The sequence below is a fragment of the Chionomys nivalis genome, chromosome 26, assembly GCF_950005125.1.
Source record: "Chionomys nivalis chromosome 26, mChiNiv1.1, whole genome shotgun sequence".
NCBI classification, from domain to species: Eukaryota; Metazoa; Chordata; class Mammalia; order Rodentia; family Cricetidae; genus Chionomys; species Chionomys nivalis.
The window spans coordinates 26,361,114-26,382,433 of NC_080111.1; the positions used below are offsets into that span (position 1 = coordinate 26,361,114).

At 38.6% G+C, this 21,320-nt stretch overlaps 1 protein-coding gene across 3 annotated transcripts in view; it reads left to right on the top strand.

The window, feature by feature from the left end:
- Nucleotides 1–21,320, top strand: part of Dmtf1 (cyclin D binding myb like transcription factor 1) — a 48,480-nt gene that overhangs the window by 22,007 nt on the left and 5,153 nt on the right. For 2 of the 3 annotated variants that reach the window (XM_057758612.1, XM_057758613.1), the window contains exons 5-14: nucleotides 157–251; nucleotides 7,932–8,046; nucleotides 8,884–8,960; nucleotides 11,675–11,832; nucleotides 13,278–13,310; nucleotides 14,106–14,215; nucleotides 15,778–16,006; nucleotides 17,312–17,463; nucleotides 18,736–18,945; nucleotides 20,911–20,996. In XM_057758612.1, the coding sequence (XP_057614595.1) occupies nucleotides 157–251; nucleotides 7,932–8,046; nucleotides 8,884–8,960; nucleotides 11,675–11,832; nucleotides 13,278–13,310; nucleotides 14,106–14,215; nucleotides 15,778–16,006; nucleotides 17,312–17,463; nucleotides 18,736–18,945; nucleotides 20,911–20,996 (1,265 nt within the window). The remainder of the gene's footprint in view (nucleotides 1–156; nucleotides 252–7,931; nucleotides 8,047–8,883; nucleotides 8,961–11,674; nucleotides 11,833–13,277; nucleotides 13,311–14,105; nucleotides 14,216–15,777; nucleotides 16,007–17,311; nucleotides 17,464–18,735; nucleotides 18,946–20,910; nucleotides 20,997–21,320) is intronic. The other variant, XM_057758614.1, reaches the window with a different exon arrangement.

Sequence of the window (21,320 nt, forward strand, 5' to 3'; positions counted from 1 at the left end):
CTACCTGGCATTCGTGTCTATTAAGCAAATTGACGTGCACTGTATTGTTAAGAAGCATGTTAAGAAATTAGATGATCACATTCTCCCCATGGATTTCGTTAGGATAATTAGTTTCTACGATTATTATTGCGGAGACGAATCATTATTTTCTTGAAGTTTCAGAAAATGAGCAGAGCTTTGAGGTGACCATGACGGCAACCACAGAGGTGGCAGATGATGAACTTTCTGAGGGAACTGTGACACAAATTCAGGTATAGTACATCTTTAAACTAGCTTCGGTGAGGGTCATGGTTATTACGCGCAGCTTATGTAAGAAATGATAAGCGTATACTTTTACTGCATCGCAACAATGAAATTAGTGTAAGACCTGTCATTCGGGTTTCCAGTCCCCACGTGCTGTAAGCAGAATTAGGTATTTGTTCACCGTAGAGTGGTGCGTGGCTGTTAAAATGGGAAATGATGGGTCTGCATTCGTCTGTGTCCAGAGATCTTACTTGAGCTGTTAATAGCAGTGATTGTGGTCCTACTGTTTGGTGCTTGTAGAACTAGATATGCGTTTGCATGTGTTGTGAGGATGACTGGTGGCCAGGCCTTAACGTTCTTTCTTAGTGTGGGCCAAATCTAAAATGTGTGTGTATTCTAAATTTATGTCTGCCTGATTGTGCCTTTTGCTTTATATCATCATTTCATAAACTACTTGGTATTTTTTTTAATTAGAAGCATCAGAACATTTTTATGAAGCACATCTCAGTGGCCTTTCACTTAAGAAATACAAGAGTTCCAGGTTGATATGTAGCATCAAGAGCTGAGAACACCTCAGACGTGTGTCCTATTTCAGTGGGTAGAACTTTTTTCAGTTCCCCTAAAACAGTAGAAAAATCCTTTCTTCTGAACAGGGATTGTCAAATCATTCCCCTGGTTTTCATTTTATTTTTGTTTTTGTTTTTTCAAGACAGGGTTTCTCTGTGTAATAGCTTTGGCTGTCCTGGAGCTCACTCTGTAGACCAGGCCAGCTTCAAACACACAGAGATGCCTCTGTCTCCTGAGTGCTGGGAGTAAAGTTGTGTGCCACCACCAGTCTTCAATGTATATTTCTGACTAACACTGCATATGTGTGCGAACATACAATTTTCTTCTCTTTAACATGTGTTCTATCCATTTTCCTGCATATTTTGTTATTTCATTTTCTTTAGAGCTGAACAATATCTACTTTATAATTTTTCATTATCTAGTACTATTTTAATTGATGTCAAAAAGGCATTTGACAAAGTCCAGTGTGCCTCCATAGTAAAAGTTCTAGAGACTTTAGAAATAAATGGAAGATAGATAGATAGATAGATAGATAGATAGATAGATAGATAGATAGGTAGATAGGTAGGTAGATAGATAGGGCTGTATACAACAGACCTATAGCTAACTTTATATTAAATGGAGACAAATTGAGATCATTTCCTCTGAAGTCAGGAATGAAAGAAGGCCATACATTTCCCTCTATTTTTCCTTAGAATACTTGAAGCATTAACTATAGCAGTTAGACAAGAGAAAAACATAAAAGGACAAAAATTGGAAGAGAAGAAATCAAACTCTCCATTTATAGACCACAGAATATTTTACTTAAAAGACCCTATGAGTGGACTGTGTCTCCAGTGCTAGAGTAGTAAAAGACTTGTGCAACAAAAGACGTTAAGATACGAGAAAAGGAAATCACAAAAGAAACTAGACAATGGAAAGATAGTTCATGTTCCTGGGTTGACAAAATTAATACCATGAAAGTGACTTTATAACCACAATCAATTCATAGAATTATGCAATACCTGTCTGACCTCCGATGTCATATTTCACAGGGTCATAAAAAGCAATACAAGAATTCCTATGGAACCTCAATCCTAAGGAGTAAGAACAATGCTGGAGTCATTACAATACCAGACCTCAAATTAATCTGTACAACTATAACAATAAAGACAGCCTGCTGCCAACATAAAAATAGACAAATAGGGACCTAGTTAAGTAACAAAGCTGTGCCCACTTAATTTTTCACAAAGATGCCAAAAGTATACTTTCGAAAAGAAGATAACCTACTCATCAATGTTGCTGGTAAAAGAGGGAAATTCAGTTCTATCTTTCACCTTCTACAAAAATCTATTCAAAAAGACCTGAAACATCTAGAAAACATAGGAGATGCCTCTCGGGATAGTATGGTAGGAAAGAGTTTTGACTAGAACATCATTGCACAGGAACTAGCCCCAAGCGTCAACAGAACAGTTAGTTTTTAGAGTGGGGGTTTACTGTCTTATGAAACGGATGAACTTAAATGATCAGCTGTAAGAGTTTTGTGTTCTTTTCTCAGATGGGGTCTCATTCCATAGCTTAGGCTGACTTCAGACTAGTAGGAGGAGCTCTCTTCCCTCAGTCTCTCACATGCTGGGATGACAGGCATGGACAGTTGTGAAAACTGGGCATTCCATGTGTCTCTTGATGGGTATTTCATTAATATATAATACGTATGTCAGATCCTACAGAATTGTAATGGCCTTAGATGACGTCTAGTTTGTCTTAGGTCTCAGTTCATAACCATTTTGTTTAGTTGTGTTAAAAAGCCTTAAATGCATGACACAAGATGAAATGGTTAAGATTTGTTATACTTGTTCCAGTGGTTTCTCACGTGTGTGTGCGTGTGTGCACATGTACATGCTTCAACATACGTGTGAAAGTCAGAAGAAGCGGATTCTCTCCTTCCACAGTATGCATTCTGGAAATTGAATTCAGGTCACCAAGATTGATGGCAGTCAGTCTTTACCTTCAGAGCCTTCTCACTAGCTGTCCGATGATTTCTAGCTAGATTAAAATCTTGTCCACAAATAGACCCTTAAAAGGGGGTAGCCATAGAGACATGGCTGTTCTCATTCTGTTCTGCTCTTTCACTTGACAGCTTATCTATTTCAAAGAAAAATGGGATTCAGTGTGACAGTTACCTAAATTATTCTATTATTAATAAAAATCCAGCAGTCAGATAGAGTATGAATCTGTTAAACCCAAAAGCAACAGAGAAAAGCCCAGTTCACCTTCCTCTCTGCTTTTCCAAGATCCAGAAAGGTCTGCAAAACTCCTAAGCCTCTCCTCCTTCCTCCCTGTGCCCCTTTTCCACCTGAGTCAACCAAAAAACTCTGACTTATTCTGGCCACCTGAGCATGAACTCTGTCCTCTGAATTAGGATTCGATTTATTGACAGTTTCAGGGGACAGAGTGGAAAGTTCTCTTGCAGAATTTCCCCCTTTTTGTCTAAATAAAAAGGTAAGGTTTTAACTCTAATATAATAAAACTATATGCAATAAGGTATTGTCTAAATAAAAAGAAAAGATATTTTAAAAAAGTAAAACTATATACAGTAAGAACAATATTCAAGCAAGAATTAAATTCACAATGTCCAGTCTATTTGTATTTGGCAAACTCAGAGAAAATACGTTATCTATCCTCTCTTGATGTGTCCAAAGTTTTGTACCTAACTTACTTTCTGTAGTAACTAAGGAAAACTTACTGTGATCATCTAGTCTTCAACCTCATCAGAAACCCAAAATGTATACAATATTACCTGAGTAAACAGGAATTGCAGAGCAAACAGCTTCCAAAACTGTAGAAATAATAGAGATAACTGGTTGCCTGGACAGTCACCCCAAGATTCCTCTGCATCATTGGGGCACCAGTCTTCAGCCTAGAATATCTGACAGACTTTTGTGAAGCAGGAAAGTTTGAAGGATTGTCTTGTCTTGTCTTGGCAAAGCTCAGCAGTCACCTGTGTTCTGCTTGTCCAATGTGGATAGCATGCTTGTCAGCAATTGAGGCAAGGGCAGTTTCTTTGAAAAGTGACTTCCTTTGCCAGCAATGAAAACAAACTCCAGTGGAGGTTCTTTGATGCCCGGTCCTTTTTTGAAGTAAATTGGTGCTGCCAGGAGCAGATGTGTCTCACTATCAAGAATAGGCCTTATGTTATGAAAGTATCTTAAATGGATATTCCGTAGATCTGAAGTATTTGAAGACCATCTATCTATCTATCTAGAATGTATATTTGATCTTGAAAACATTTCTAGCATGGTTATCAGTTTGATTGCTTGATGACTATATTTCTTAATTATCCTGTATAGTTTTTAATAATAACTTTCAAGGACTAGAAATTTATATTAGATTGCTAAGTGAGCTGCATAGGTACAATAACTTAAACAAGTGTAGAAACATGTATACAGTATAAGATCAATAACCTTAAATTTGTATCAACATACAAAAATATACCAATATAAATGTTTGAGACTAATATTTGCTTTTTTAATTTAAAAGAAAATTCAATAATATACCCTTTTATTCTATCAAATCTATGTTCCCTCTTTTCTTTTCAGAACGAGATCCTTAAATCTGATCTCCTTTGTTTAGTTTTTCCTTGTTTATGACCAATGGCAACCTATAATCAATTCCCCTGTAATGGCAAACATCCCTAACTCATCAACGGACCAAAAGCTACTTACCCTACCTATTGGGAATGTGGGTATTGTGTTCTTAAAATTACTTCCTGATGTCTGGGGAAACTAAGATAATGGTTAAGTCCTGAGAGAAGTACCTGCATTGTGATAAAGCCACTAAGCTGACAAACAACATTCGTTGCAGCTTTGGACTGCAAACAGCTCAGGAAATTCCAGTCCAGCCTAATAGACAACTCAGTCAAGTCTTCAGATGGGCCCTGCGTTGCATTGCAATATACAAAAACTTTAATTTTACTAGAGACATGTGCTACAGCATCGTCAGTCTTAATTTGTACAGATGTACCCATAATGGCCATGACTTCTAATAAATGTATAATTATGGAATCAGTGGTTGCTCATTGAAATCCTAAATATGTAGCTATGGTACAGTGCACATATTTTAGTTTTCAAAGCTCTGTAAAATAAAACATATCCATTTGCCAAATATCAATTTTTTTTAAGATTTTTATTTATTTATTTATGCAGTATCCTGCCTATAGACCAGAAGAGGGCACCAGATCTCATAATAGGCTGTTATGAGCCACCATGTGGTTGCTGGGACTTGAACTCAGGACCTCTGGAAGAGCAGTCAGTGCTCTTAACCACTGAGCCATCTCTCCAGCCTGAAATATCAATTCTTTAAGTATTTTTTGAGTTATTTCCTGTAGGTGATGGAATTTCATTATACACAGAGCAATAGGGCACTTCATTATAATTTCCTTGGCTTGTTGCCAAGTGATAGAAAAGTCTTTCTTCAAACCTTTGCTGTTAACATGGTGTTTCTTAAGAAATTCTGAGCCGTCTAGTACATTTCCTACCAGTAGCTGGTCCATTCCATCATTACCTGTGCTCGAGAGCCTGGTAGACCCTATGGGATCTGATATGTGTTATGTACAAGGAAAGATTTCTGTTTCTCATTACTTTGTTACAGTTGAATAAAAAAGTTAATTTTGAAGCATCTGGAATAAGTTCAGCAGTTTTAATATGTAAAACTTGAGCATACTGAGAGTCAGTAACTATTTTAAGAGGTTCTGGGAAGATCTAATGATACCATCAGAATCGCATATAATTCTGACTTTTAACCTGAATCATAAGGGCTTTGAGACATTTTACTTAACTTTTCTGACTTAGAGCCTGTTTTTCCTGATTTATTTGCATCAGTATAGAATGTAGGGGCTCCAGAAGTTGATATTTCTTTTATTATATGATGGAGAATCCTAATTACTTCTTTCTATAAAATGAAATCTCTTGCTTTTGTGATATTTGTTGCTAATCTCTCCCTGAAAAAAATACTGCAAGAAAATGTTCATTTTCTGCCCATAATGAGGCAATTTCAACATTAGTAAAAGGCACCACAGTTTATGAAATCTCAATTTTCCTTTTAGAATCAATTCAGAAACCTTTTCTACATAGCCCTTTAATTTTTTGCTCTGTGTGATAAAACTGTCCATTCTAAAATATTATCCTTTTGCATAAGAATTCCTGTGGAGGAGTGTGTAGAGGTAAAAAGAACCAGAATACAGTCCAGCTCTGGACCCAAACGACCCGCATGTACACCCTGTGACCTCATCTCTGACAAGCCCGTTCTCTCTCAGCCTCAGTTGGTGATTTCCTTAGACTATTTAAGTTGTTCTCACCTTGTCAGGCTTTAAGAAATTACTTGAGTTGTCAGTCCAGTTGGGGGCTGTAGCCAGTTAATAACTCCTAACAATTTTTGAAAATCATTAAGAGATTGTCCTCAATCTCTCCTGATTTATACTTTCTCTGGTTGAACTTTTTTAAAGCCTATATTTTATCCTAGGTAACTAATAGGGTCTTCTCTTTCTATTTTTTTCAGGAATTTGTGACTGTTCTTTATAGTACCTTTTATTTTTCCATTTTGGTTTTTCTCTACAGGATTTCTTTTATTATGTACACGCTGTTCTCCCTGTATGTCTGCCTGTAGGCCAGCAGAGGGCGCCAGATCTCAGTAGGAATGGTTGTGAGCCACTATGCTTGTGCTGGGACTTGAACTCAGGACCTCTGGAAGAGCAACCCGTGCTCTTAACCTCTGAGCCATCTCTCCAGCACAACAATACCTTATAATATTTCTCCCAGAAGTATTATTTTGTGGTTTGTTTTTGAGATTGGAGGAACACTGCTGCAACATGCATCCCCATAAATTCATTGCTGTGTTAGCCATATGTAGTTTTAATTTTAATGTTCCTATCTGTCCTTCTGACTGTATATACTTGACCCATGTTGCACATTTTTTACCTGAGATAAAGTTCCAATCCCAAGATGCTGAACATTTACATCCTAAAAAGGCTAGTGTGGATGCCAAGATTTTGGTGAAATTATTATGTCTACACCTGTGTCTACCAAACCCTCAATTTCAATGCCATTTTTATGTATGCTTTTTGTTTTGATCTCTGGTCATTTATAGCAGTTTATCAAAATACTTGTTTTGTGATCTCTCCTGAACTTCTTGTTGTATCTATAGAAGTTATTCTGTCTTTGGTCACATCCAGAGCAGTGTGATTTTTAAATCTTTTAAAGCATGCCCAGGGTTAAGACTGTTCTGTGTAGCTTTGTTCCTCCTTACTTAGTTTGAATATGCTAAAACTGTAGCCAGTGTGAGTGCAGAAGGATCTCTGTAGGTGCAGTGACCACTAACACTATCTTAGTTCTTTGAGAGGAGCATGCACCATTCAAGGCTGTGAATCGTCTTCACAGGGCTAACACAACATTACCTGTTAAGCGAAGCAGTGATTTTGCGGTGATATAATTTACTCTGATAATCTTTTATGAAGAAACTATATTAAGTGAGAAGAAATCACCCCTGAAGACATTAGCCAGTCTTAACAACCAAGGAAGGGAGACTGCTTTCTCCTATGTGACGCTCACAGCAACTGGATAGAAAAGTTCATTTTGTATACAAAATGCCCAAATGATTTTGGAGTATCTTTTGTTGTTGTTGTTGTTGTTAGGTTGATTGTTTTTCTTTTTCTTTTGAGGTAGGATCTTATTATGTAACTCCAGCTGTCCTGGAACTCACTTTTAGTCCAAACTGGCTTTGAACTCACAGAGATTTGCCTGACTCTGCCTTTGCCTCCCAAGTGCTGGGATTAAAGGCATGTGCAACTGCACCCAGCTTGGAATATCTTATTATTATTTTCTGAAATAGAAGGTATATAACCCAAGCTGGGAAACCAAAATCCTGCTTCAGCCTCCCAAATGCCAGGATTCTAGATATATGCCTCAACACCCAGCTTCCTCAAATGATTGTATTCACCTAATTTATAAAAAGCTGAAGCCAGTATACACATGAAATTGAATTATTATGTTAGAATTTTATAATTCCTAGCTTCAACAAATGTAAATCCACTTGGGCATTAATCAAGCTTCTAACCACCACCCCCCCTTTTTCTTTTCTTTTTAAAGATTTTACAGAATGATCAACTAGATGAAATATCTCCATTGGGCACTGAGGAAGTTTCAGCAGTTAGCCAAGCATGGTTTACAACTAAAGAAGATAAGGATTCTCTCACTAACAAAGGTAAGATAAGCTGAATATTGGATCCTAATTGCAGAAGCCTTGGGACTAGAAAGGCTTGTTGTCTTCAAGATTCTGAATTGAGATGTCCTTGGTGGAACCAAGTAATATAATTGAACTTTCTATTAGACTTAAATTTCACCATGAATGATACCATAATGCCACTTATTTTACAGTAACTGTTACCTTTGTATTTCTGATACAGATTCAGTTTTACATGTTATTTTTGAACAGATACACTGTGGTGGCATTTAAGAGGCAATTCAGTTATTGTGTAAGAGGAGAGAGTGAGGTTTCTTGTGTTTTTGAGAGTCTCTTAGAAGCTTAAACGTGAGAACATTTACATTGCTATGCTGCTCACCAGCGCATCTGGGGAAGCTGTTATCAAAAGCGAAGGACTGCGGGGTGCACTGTGCTACTCTATTGGAATAACCTCAGCCACAGTACAGTAAATACTCCTGACAGTTTGCCTGGGAGCTGACTTTTTAGTTTTTAGGTTTAGCTCTAGAATCTTTAGTCTTTTTTTTTTTTTTTGCCTATAAAATTAATTTTTTATGAAAGAAACTTTTCCAAAATCTTTTGAGTACGATTTGACTCTCCTTTTATCTCAGCAGTGTTACACTTCCACGAGAGAAGTAGTGCTTTAAAAATCGGTTTATTCAGTGAGATTACAGTGGTCTCTACACTTGGACATTTCAGATTGATAGAGTACTTGGTTAACCCAGTTCTGTTCTCAGTGGCAATTTTATCACAGGAGAAATATGTTGTATTTTATTCCTCTCAAAGGGAAAATTTTGTGTAATAGTTCTTTTATTTGTATTACACTAATTTCTTTTAAAGGACATAAATGGAAACAGGGAATGTGGTCCAAGGAAGAAATCGATATTTTGATGAACAACATCGAGCGCTATCTGAAGGTACCCCATGACACGGTTTTCACAGTTCAGTAATTGGTTCACGGGTGATTGCAAGGATAGCCAGGTAGTAGTTTGTGTAATTACTATGAATATCTCACTAATTTTTATAACAGAAGATTAATGCCTTAATAATTTCAAGATCCGTGACTATATTTTTCTATTTTTAAAACAGATTTTGAATTTTCATCACAAAGTAGCCTTAGTTGCTGGCTGAAATTAGGACAAAAATGTTCATTGCTTCTCGACTTGTAAGCCCTCCCTTGTCTTTCAGGCAGGCTGTGAGTTCAGCTTGTCCATGCCTGGGGGTTCGCTTCTTTTTTCAGCTTAACTCATGCTAGTGCTATTGCTTTGTAAACAAACAAAACCACCTTCAAGTTCATCGGCATAGGCTCGTTATCCTTGTCATCTTCACTAAATGTCATTGAATGTAGACTTTTTGAGGAGTTAGCGGAAACAGGAATCCTCCAGTACGTACTACCCTACTACCTATCTGAGCAGAAAAGGAAACGAGAAGTAGTATGCAAATGATGTGCATGCGATGGACCTTAAGAGTTCAGGGAAGAATTGTTTCCCAGGATTGGAACAATTAAGCAAAAATAAGAATTTGATTTGTTTTTTGAGGCGCAGGGTCTTACTCTGCTGCCTGGGTTGACTTGCAATCCTGGCTAGCTTTGGACTTGTGGCAGTCCTTCTCGTCAGCCTTGTGGTGCTATTACAGACAGGTGTGCGCTGAGTCTTGAAAGGCTGTGAGCTAAGAGTGGCCAAGTGTAGCTTACATTGTGCATGGATGCTGAGTGGCAAGCCCAGGACATTACTGTAACCCTAGAGCTGGAGACAGGAAAGTAGCCTTGCCACAGCTGGTATAAAGAACAGGTCAGATAAGTAGAACTACATTGCACAGGAAATGAGAAGTAATAAAACCTTAAAGAAAATCTGATAGCTTAGCTAGGTGGCAGATTGGTAGTAGAGACCTATACACTTCTTACAGAATCCTCACCAGAGCCTTGCTGCATACCTTTGAGGTGGTATAATTCAGATATTTTAAGTATAGATTGTTAGCATTGCTTGGGATAGGGGAGTATGCATTCTTTATTTAGCTACTAGAATGTTTGACATATATAATAAATACATTGTCGCCTACCACGTTTGTATTTGTAAGCTGAATTTTACTGCTAAGGTAAGCTTTGTAAACTGTAAGCTTAAAAAAAAACTTCCACAGGGTGGTGGTGGCACACTCCCTTAATCGTAGCACTCGGGAGGCAGAGACAGGCAGATCTCTGTGTGTTCAAGTCCAGCTTGGTCTACAAGAGCTAGTTCCAGGACAGACTCCAAAGCTACAGCAAAACTCTGTCTCAAAAACCAAAATAAAACAAAAAACCCTTCCATTCTTTATTATAAATTCTCTACAAATGATGGACGAAAGTTCTTTTACCAAGGCTATTTTGAAGAAACAAGTCAATAAATGTTGAAAAGTGCAGTTGTCCACTGGTCCCATACACTGAGGAACTGAGGATGCTATAGACAGTGACTCAATGCTTACCTGGTGGAGACGGCATGAATGGCCAGATTTAGATACAACATACAGCACCAGATTTGGAGAATTAGAAAAATGGTGTCTGACCTAGCAGCTCTGAGTAGATGGTCTCCAAGGCACAGCAGACTAGGGGGAAGCAGATAGACAAGTGCTCTGAGTCCTGGCGAAGGGAGATGGAATTACTCACGCGGTTTGCTGTTAGCTCATGTGGAGACTGATGGTGGAATAGACACGAGTGGGCAGTGTGGAGGGTCCGGAGTCTTGGGAACAAGGAAAGAGCCTCATTTTAGCAGGGCATTCTCATTGGTTAGGTGTCAGACAGCTTTCATTATGGGGAGATTAATAGTGCCAGTTTTTGTTTTTTTTTTAAATTTTCTGTTTATATGTCTTTGATTTTCTATCTTTTCCAGAATCCGTTTTGGTAAGTTGACTGTTTTTAGGATGTGGTCACTTTATGTAAATTCATACTTATAAAATTGTTCATAATGATCATTTGTTGTCAGTCTCTGTAGTGTCTCTACTTAGGCCACATTTCTTTCATCTCTAATATATGTGCCTTTTATTTTTGCCAGAAATGTATCATTTCAAAATTTATTTTTAATTCATCCTTTAAAGAACCATTTGAAACTTACCTTTCATTCTGTTTCGATTTCCTTGTACTTGTTTCGAGTTTATTTTTAACTTTTTTATAAATTTAAAATGAAATTTAAACAGAAGTTTAAAATTTAAACTGAAATTGAGTTGTTTGAATTGGATAGTTTATTTTGGGTGCCCTTCAGTAATACTTAAATAACTACTGCAGCACTTTAAGGTTTATTTAGAGTGTAGACTGACGAGCAATGGTCTTTCTCTGAGGGTCACTTTAAGGTTTATTTAGAGTGTAGACTGACGAGCAATGGTCTTTCTCTGAGGGTCACTCTAAGGTTTATTTAGAGTGTAGACTGACGAGCAATGGTCTTTCTCTGAGGGTCACTTTAAGGTTTATTTAGAGTGTAGACTGACGAGCAATGGTCTTTCTCTGAGGGTCACTTTAAGGTTTATTTAGAGTGTAGACTGGCTAGCAGTGGTCTTTCTCTGAGGGTCACTGTGGACCGTTAGTGTTAAAACTGCTGTCAAAGCAGAGTATATCCACATGCACTGTATCAGCAATCCCTAAATCAAAGAACTGTAACCCATTTAGGCACGCGGAATAAAAGACGCTACAGAAATCATCTTTGAGATGTCGAAAGACGAAAGGAAAGACTTCTACAGGACGATAGCGTGGGGGCTGAACCGGCCTTTGTTTGCGGTTTACAGAAGAGTGCTGCGCATGTATGACGACAGGAACCACGTGGGAAAGTATGAACGCTTGCGGTGCTGCATGTTTTCACGTAACTGGGGAAAGAGATGGGGAACTGCCATTTTTTGAGTTAATTCTTGAAGTGGAGGCAGCCGTGAATCCTTATTGATAATCTTATCCCACAAGTGTTAGTATGTGGAGAAACCTCATAATAGACTTCCTTAGAAGTTAGAAAGCTGAGCTACTTTACGTAGATTAATTTGACTGAATTTACTCTGCCAGAGTTTACTTTGTAGAAGTTAAAATTTGGGGTGCTTGGGCTGGAGAGATGGCTCAGTGGTTAAGAGCATTGCCTGCTCTTCCAAAGGTCCTGAGTTCAATTCCCGGCAACCACATGGTGGCTCACAACCATCTGCAATGGGGTCTGGTGCCCTCTTCTGGCCGGCAGACATACACACAGACAGAATATTATATACTGTATACATAATAAATAAATAAATAATTTAAAAAAAAATAAAAATTGGGGTGCTTAAAAATGTAGGGAGTGTTAAAAAACTCTAGATTCGTGGATAGTATTTGTTTTCTCTTTGATTTAGGAATATAGTATGCCAGGTTAATGATTTCATTTATTTTTAAATAAAACCAGAGTAGAAAATAGCTTAGCATTGATGAATAGAGTTCTGCTAACTAGCATTTATGGAAAGGTATCAAAATAGTTGAGTGATTTTGTGATATTGCTGATGCTTTGTCACTGGGATTTTAGGTGCCATCAGTGTGACCTGAAAGAAACTCACCAGTGCTAGTTTCCTCCAGCCTGTCAGCAGGCTGCCCCTGAAAATACACCTGAAACCTGAAGGGAGTCAGCTGAAGGTGTTAGGAAGTTGGACAGAAAGAATTTTTTGGCTCAAGAATGAATGGCTTGGCTAACTTTCAGAAACTTTCCATGCAGTACAACTGGTTAAAAAGTGAGCAGCCTTATAGAATTTTCAGATAAATGTATTTTTTAAACGTAAAACAGAACATTGCATTGGCTGTGGAAATAAAGAAAAAGATTGTTAGAGTATCTATGCCTGGCTAGAGAAAAGATAAGATTTTTTTTTTCTCTTTACTATGCACTGTGTTATCCATAAGTCTATTTGGAACAGTTGTAATTTCAGAATTCCTAGACCTAACTTTGAAATAAAGGAATATCTAAGTAAATGAGGCAGGTAGATACTTTAAATGTTGGATTTCCATAGAGAAAATGATACAGTATATATGTGTACTATGGCTGGCTAAAAGTAATTACTATTTTTTTCTTCTAAGAATTTAGAAGCATTTGTTTTAACTTTTAACTCACTTTAAAACACTTGACAAACATTACCCATATGCTGTTTTGTGTGGTGTTCAGATCACTAAATAAAACTGGTTTAGTAATGTTCAGATCACTAAATAAAACTGGTTTGGTAATGCTTTAAGCAGTGTATATTTAAGTGATTTCTTTTCCACTGTTCTGAATTTCTAGATACACTCCTGAAGAAATTGAGAAGCTCAAGGAGTAAGTTTTTATTGATTATAATTATTTGGCTTTTTGTCTTATTTTTAACTTTTAAATCTGAAATTTTGAACTTTTTTGTCAGACTGGTATAATTTTATTTGGCAGTTAAAAACATGAATTTGGTTATATATTAGCTATTCCCATAATAGACAGATTAGTCTCCTGTTGTCAGTCACTAGTTGCTTGCTGAGATCACTAATAGGGATTCCAAAGGAATTCAATGAATGTTTTCGGTGGCCTGGACACTTAATTTAGGGAATTTATTACTAGGATCTAGGGCTTGATATAAAACTGACCTGGTAAGTGTTGACTCCGTCTGCTCAGGGCTGTGACTCTCCGGATGCATGACTGTTGCTTCATTGACTGAAGGCTGTTAGTACAATGTGGTAGACTGTGTGTCTGAAGACTGAAAGTAGATCCTTTTTATAAAGTTGTGTTGGGATTTTAAGAAGAGCTTGGTAGGAATGTGCTCCAAAGGAAAAACTCTGGGACTTGCCTGGGAATTGTCAATAATCTGAGGGAAATTTGGTCTTTTTTAAAACACATATCCAAGTTATCTATTTCTTTTCTGACCCAGGAAAAGGGCAATTGCTGCCTGTTTTTTTTTCACCCACAGACAACTGTGGACCCCAATAAAAGGCCATTCTTTCAAACTTTGGCTCTCAAAAGTATTGCTGCCCACAACTTCCAAACCACCAAACTTCCAAAAGGGAAGAAGAAGAATGAAGAATAAATGATGAGATTAAAAGGGAGGAAACAGTTGAACAATTGCTGATTGGCAGACTCTTGTTTTAGGCTCCGGATAAAGCACGGCAATGACTGGGCAACCATAGGGGCGGCCCTAGGAAGAAGTGCCTCTTCTGTCAAAGACCGCTGCCGGCTGATGAAGGACACCTGCAACACAGGTACTGCGTGCTGTGCTGTGCGGACCGTCTGCCCCTGCAGGGGCTGTGTGCCGGTCACCTTTATTTGAACAGCCATTTCCTGATCTTTCTACCTATCTATCTAGTTAGATAGATGAAGCCAATTGGGTTTTGTGCTTTTAAATCCAGTGTCACTGAACATTGTTAACAAGGACATAGCGACACTTCGTTTTCAGACCATTTAAGTTTAGTATCCTGCAGTTTTGTATCAGTTCAGAACTGCTCCACTAGGGAAAACTTTGTAGTTTAAGACATACAGAAGTCATTTTGATGTAAGCCCATCTAACTGAACTTAAAACATCAGCCTCTGCTTGTGACAGCTCAGAAAGAACCTGCATGTGTTTCAGAGGTTAAGAATATTTCTGTGGATCTCCAACTTGAATTTTATTTTTCATAAATTGATGATTATTAGTATTTCGGTGTCTTGGCCAGGCTACATATAGTTCTTAATATATACAAATGTATTGATGATAAGTATCAAGCTAGTTTGTGATAAACAATGGTTTGTAGAAACTCTGACATTTTTTCCACGAGCCTTAATTCCTCTGTAAAACAGGTTAGAGCAGACACTCTAAATCTCTGGTCTTAATGTTCCTAACAATCAGTAATCCATGTTCAGGTCTTTAATTTAAAAAAAAAGTTCTCAAGTTTAACTTAAGATTCTAAACCATCTTTTTCTTTACCCCTTATTTTAAAATTAAAGTGAAATCCTCTACTCCCTGATGTCATTACTACCAGTAAGACAGCAAGACCATGAATTTCACCAACTGGCATTCATTCTTGGGTGCGGCTAGCTTACAGAATGAAGCAGAAGCTTTATTTGAAGCTCCAGAGGTTCTGTTTGCTTCTGTGGGTACAGAACTCATTTGTTAGCACAGTTTGGGGGAACAGTACCATTCCCTGAGAGCAGTGTGAGAGGTGGGCCTGCCAGCTTCCCTCTGGCCTTACAACATGGCTTCTTTTTTAAAGTTCCTTTCTGTTTTTCTGCTGAAGCTTCATTACATAAAAAGGCAAGAGAAACACTAGTTGTTAATAAGCTCAGGGATTTGGAAAAGATGGAATGAAAATGCATATGAAGTTAGTGTCCTAATTGACTAATGCATCGTCACAGTGGCTTGGGGTGGGCTGTACAAATGACGGTATGAACCTCACTTTTCTCTGGAGTAGATGAGCTCACAGATATCACTGCGTGTATTCGTTATCATTCCCTCTTAATAAGACAGCCTCTGAAGTTTATTCCAGTGCTGCTGGCAAGTGGTGAGAATTATTATCCTATCAGTGAAGTTCGTCCCACTTTATTATTTCGATATAAAGGACTTGATGTAACTTGAGGATATATAATTCTTTGTTGTTGTTTTAGGTAATAAAATAAAAGCCAGTAGAATAGAATTCTAGTGAGTATATGTGGTTTCCAACTGAGTTCTGTTACAAAGTAAACCGATCAGCTGAGCTCCTTCACCTTTGAATTTGAACTTGGACATAGAGGGCTAGATTCAGTAATGGCTGAGAAGATAACACTGTAATCTGGGTGATTTCCTTTTCAGGGAAATGGACAGAAGAAGAAGAAAAGAGACTTGCAGAGGTGGTTCATGAGTTAACAAGCACGGAGCCAGGTGACATCGTCACACAGGGCGTGTCTTGGGCAGCTGTAGCTGAGAGAGTGGGTACCCGCTCAGAAAAGCAGTGCCGTTCCAAGTGGCTCAACTACCTGAACTGGAAGCAGAGTGGGGGTACTGAATGGACCAAGGAAGATGAAATAAACCTCATCCTAAGGTTTGGGTTCCAAATCTTTTAACAACAAAAGCCTGCTTCATTTCTGTAGATGTCTTGATGAACTTTGCTCTTGATTTCCTTGAATGCCTAGTGAAAAACAGCCTTGCCATGGAAAGCCACGTGCAAGACCCTGAGTACCTTATTGAGCTTTCTTTGTTCCTGTCTGGTTGATTTAGTGCCCAGGCAAAGTTCCAGACTGAAGGCACAGAGACAAAGGCAGTGGCAGTGAGGTTCTCATACCCCACCAGTGTGCCTGAGCAGTGGTCTGTGGGAACGCTAGAGTAGGGTCTCTTCTGTCCCTGGGTACTGTGCGAGAGGTGGCCATGGAGACTGACTTGGTCTAACAGTCACACACTGTCTGCTTCCATCAAAGGAAACACTTCTGCCGCTTTAAGACACTGGGGAGAGGGCGGGGCAAGTTGGTTTTCACTTTGTTTCAGCCATGGAAACTAATGAACAAACAGAACGTTAAAGTTAGGAGTTACACTAGTCCATGCTAAACATCAAAATCATCAGTCAAGGCAAGGAAATACAGACTATTAAAACCTCACATTTATTGTACTGATTGTTTATTTTATTGTTTTTCTTTTGTTCTGTAAGGTTTTTTTTTGTTTTTTTTGTTTTGTTTTGTTTTGTTTTGTTTTTTTGATTTTCGAGACAGGGTTTCTCTGTGTCTTTTGGATCCTGTCCTGGAACTAGCTCTTCTAGACCAGGCTGGCCTCGAACTCACAGAGATCCGCCTGCCTCTGCCTCCCGAGTGCTGGGATTAAAGGCGTGCGCCACCACCGCCCAGCTATAAGTTTTTCTCAACTAAGTTATTTTTATATATGGTAAATTTCTAAACAAGTTTGGTTTCTTTGTAAATGGAAAGCCCAGCCAAGAAATAACTTACTCTAAAAACAAGCTATAGCCAGGACTTGGGAGTCTGAGAGTTGGATCTCTGCATTCAGGACAGCCTGATACATAGAGCGAGTTCCAGGACAGCCAGGGCTACAGAGAAACCCTATGTTGAAACAAAAATAGGAAACCAAACTGTAAAACGTTGCAGCACTGTACAACTCAGCCTGTTCTTCGTCCAGCAGTGATTTCTCGTCTGCCCACTTCCCTTCTCAGTGCTGCTTCTGCCTTTCGCCATCTACAGTTCAGGGCAGGACTGTGGTCTCGTTCCCCAGCTCTTACACACTTACACTGCTTGAGTCCTTTTTCTACCATGGCCCTCATTGCCGCTCCCTGCCATTCCCTTTACCTAAGAGGAGCATTTGTAAATAAATTTAAGGTCTAACAGATGTATTTTGTAATCTGTAGGATAGCAGAGCTTGGCGTAGCCGATGAAAATGACATCGACTGGGACCTGCTGGCGGAGGGGTGGAGCAGTGTCCGCTCGCCGCAGTGGCTCCGCAGTAAATGGTGGACCATCAAAAGGCAAATTGCAAACCATAAAGATGTTTCGCTTCCTGGTAATGTACTACTTGCTTATAGTGTTACTCCTAGAAAGTTAGTGGTTAGAGTCTTTGCCTCAAGTTCAGGCTAGTAGGCTATTATGGCAGATTTCCATTTAAGCTGCCCTGTTTCCTTTTGTAGAGAGTCCATGTGATTTGTAAGTCCAGAACCCGCAGGGGAGGACACACACATGTTCATCTTCCACATCAACTGCGAAGAGGAAATAAATTGTACATGGTTTCCTTTAGTAGAAACTGTCCTCAAAAACGGGTTGATTAATTTTAAATGCCTTGGCTATATTTATTATTTAGAGAAAAATCTGATACCCTACATTTTTCTTTTCTTTGTCCTTTAAGAAACTAGGCTCTCAGGGTTTCCAGGGATCTTAAATGGGATTTGCTTAGAGGTTTGTCCTTCCATTGCCTTTTTGCATTTAGTTGCTAACCTGAGTTACAGAGTCTCCTTTAGGTTACCAAACTCATTTCTCTTACGGCGCTCTAACTCCAGTTTTCAAAGCAGAATTCAGTGGTGAGGGACTTGACTTGAATTCCCGTTACAGAGGGTTGGTTTTGGTTATCGTGAGAGCAGAGGCTGGGCATTGTGGTTCACACCTGTAATCCCAGCGCTTAGAAAGCAAAGGCAGGCAGATCACTACAGACTGAGACACTGTCGCCTCACACCCGCCAAAAAGAGCAAGTTCTAGAGTAAGCAAGCCCATGAAAGGACCTTGAGTACATGTGATTGGTAGAAGACTGCGTTGTTCGTGTAAACATAGAAACAATGTGCCAGCGTCACTAGTGAGCAGTGTTCCTGCACAGTTCTGCCACAAGCCCCGGAACACAGATGTTTATTCCCATGTCCCTAACAGTGTCTACCCACTTCCATTTTTTTTCTAATTCTGATGACAAGAACAGTATACTTTCAGTGATTTTAACGTCTGGGCAGGCATGGTGGCACATATCTCTAAGTCCAGGCTGCTTGAGGGGCAGAATTACAGGGTCACAGGACTAAATTTGGAGACCAACTTGGGCAACATAGCAAGACCACTCCCATCTCCAAAAAAAAAAAAATTTAATCCCTTTTTAATCTCTTACGGATATTTCCAAAGATTTAGACAGGTTTTAGTTGGAATCTTTTTTTTTATGATTTTGACAGTTCTCATGTGCAGTGTACAACTCTTTACTCCAAATACTTTCCCTCCTCGCCCTCCTCCCACCCTACTTCCCTTGATGCTTAGCTGGTGGTCTGTCGGAGAGTCATGTTCTTTTTGTCTACCCGTCTCCCTTCAGTCTTAATAAAAGGTCTTAAACAGTTACATGAGAACCAAAAAAACAACCCAGTGCTTTTGGAGACTAAATCAGGAGCTGGAGTTCCAAACAGTAATTGCAATTCCAGTGTACAGCATGTTCAGATCAGAGTCGCCCGCTTGGAAGATAATACAGCCATCTCTCCAAGCCCCATGGCAGCGTTGCAGATTCCAGTCCAGATCACCCACGTCTGTAAGTGTTGGCACCTCAAGACTCCTTGCCATTGGGCGTTACCATCTAGTTAATGGCTCCAGTGCCTTAGTCTTCTAGAGTGTTGATGAAAATTGATGAATTGTGAGATCTAAGGAATTTTATGTTTGACTCAGTTAACATTTGCACAAGAATGAATGTGTAACAGGAGGAACTTCAAACACCTAACAGTTTCAAGTATTTCTAAATCATCTTTCTAGATTTTATAATTAATGATAGGGATTTTTATAGACATTAATCAAATAGGCATCTAAATCAATGATTAGGAGAGAAATTGTTTTCAGTGTGACGTGTCATTTGTAATTTATCCAGAATGAAAACAACACAGGCTTGGATCTGAGGTAGTATATTTTAAAAATGGGATCTTTATAAAGATTGAAAAACAATTTAAGGTGGTAAAGGGCCAGTTTACTTTAGGGAAGTGTTTTTAATCCCAGTTATCTTTGCTTGTCACAGTTTTATGCTTAGAAGATTTCAGTAACCCAGCGATATATAGAGAAAAGGTTTCTCACTTCAGCTCCATGTTTACCTTCCTCCCCCTTTCTGACATTTCTTTGCTTTTAGTGACAGAAAAGAAATGAGTTCCAATTCTTGGAACTGTCTTTATTTACCATAAGTCCCCTCCCCCCTTTTTTTGGTGGTGGTGGTGGTCCTACGTGATGCTGTTTGCCTGTGAAAAGATTGTTGCCCACAGTATGCACTTTTTTGTTCACATCCGGGCATTCTGAGTAAGTCTTTGCAGAATACCCTCCTATTACAATATGCTTAGTGTTTCTTGACCTCATCTATAAGATGCTGATAATGCTTTCCGTCATTAGGACAAACAGACATGCACACACACACAACACTGGGCACCTGTTGATACCATGAGCACCATATATCTGTATATGTAGTGACTATCAAAGGTACCTTTGTGGGGGTGGCACTTGCCTTGCATGGTGAAGCCCTGGGTTTGATCACATGCACTACAAAACAAAGCTGCTTTGGAGACATTTGAACTAATGACATGCCTTACTCTTTATTTGACCCTCCATGTTATTTTTATTTTGTAGTTTTAGAATTATAAAATAGCAGAAGTTCCTAGTCTAAATAGATGAGCTGAGTATAAATTGTACATGGAAAAGACTAGCCACCATTAGGAAGACAGTAAATATTTCATAAATGGAACCTTAATACTCATTCATACCATCTGTTTTCAATAGCTTTTTAAGAGTATTTTATTACTTCCGACAAGATGTGTGAGCATAGCAAGAGTTCCCCACCCCGTTCATCATTGTTAGCATTCTGACCCCGCCTCTTGATGCTCCTTAGACCCCATCAAATATGGTCTTCTGAAAAGAATTACTATAATATATTCTTTTGGTTTTAAAATTGCTTTTGCTCCTCATAACAACTCTATATAGGAAGTACAGATAAAATTTTTGAATATTAGTTTGAATTAAATCACTACAGGGGCCATGGAAGAGGCAGTGTTACTAGAACTAATACCTAATGTTAGAGACCTCTAGTCCACATCTATAGTGCTTACTAAAATTTCCATAAAATTTTGTTATTCTGTTTCTTTTTCTCTTTCTAGATTAGCCTTGGTGTATTTTTCTTGCTTCCTAACTCTTGAAACACTTTCAGATAAGAGTTATTAACAAACCTCTTATAGGTTTTGATAATATCTTTCTTTGGCTTTATGAGCCCTCTGATGTCATTATTGCTTTCTATGGCATGTGAAAGCAACCATATTAAGCTATGGGTGGGCATGACTGTCTAGTAGAACTGACAGTGGGCTGAAGTTAGCTCTTGTGTATGTCTGATCTCTTTGCCATCCCAGATGAGCCCATTATATAACTTCAGGTTTGCAGGCAAATTGTTCAGTATGTGATTTCCTTCATGACAACTGATTCCATTGGAGACATTTCACACAGCATTTTATTATTGTCCTTGTTCTCACTACAGCTTCCACAGACTCCCCTGCTGCTTCTGTTGACTCAGAAACAATAACACTAAACAGTGGAACACTACAGACATTTGAGATTCTTCCAGTGAGTAATCTTCAGATAATAGCTATTGGCTCTTTTTATGCAAAAGAAAGATGAGGTATCTAGATGGAGTTAGACTTCAGAGGCCAACTGGACTGACTGGACATAAATTGGACTTCCACTTTTATGTCATTGTCATGCTTTTTCTCTATATGTACATAAGGCAGTTTTTTTCATCTGAAAATGACAGTAATGGGTAAATGGTATCAATTTGTACTGGCTCAAACTGATTATTACGAAAAATTAGTGGGCACTTACTTCATGGGCTGTTGGTAATATTTGAGTATGTTGAATAGCTCTTATGCTAGTCACTGTATATAAAATGTT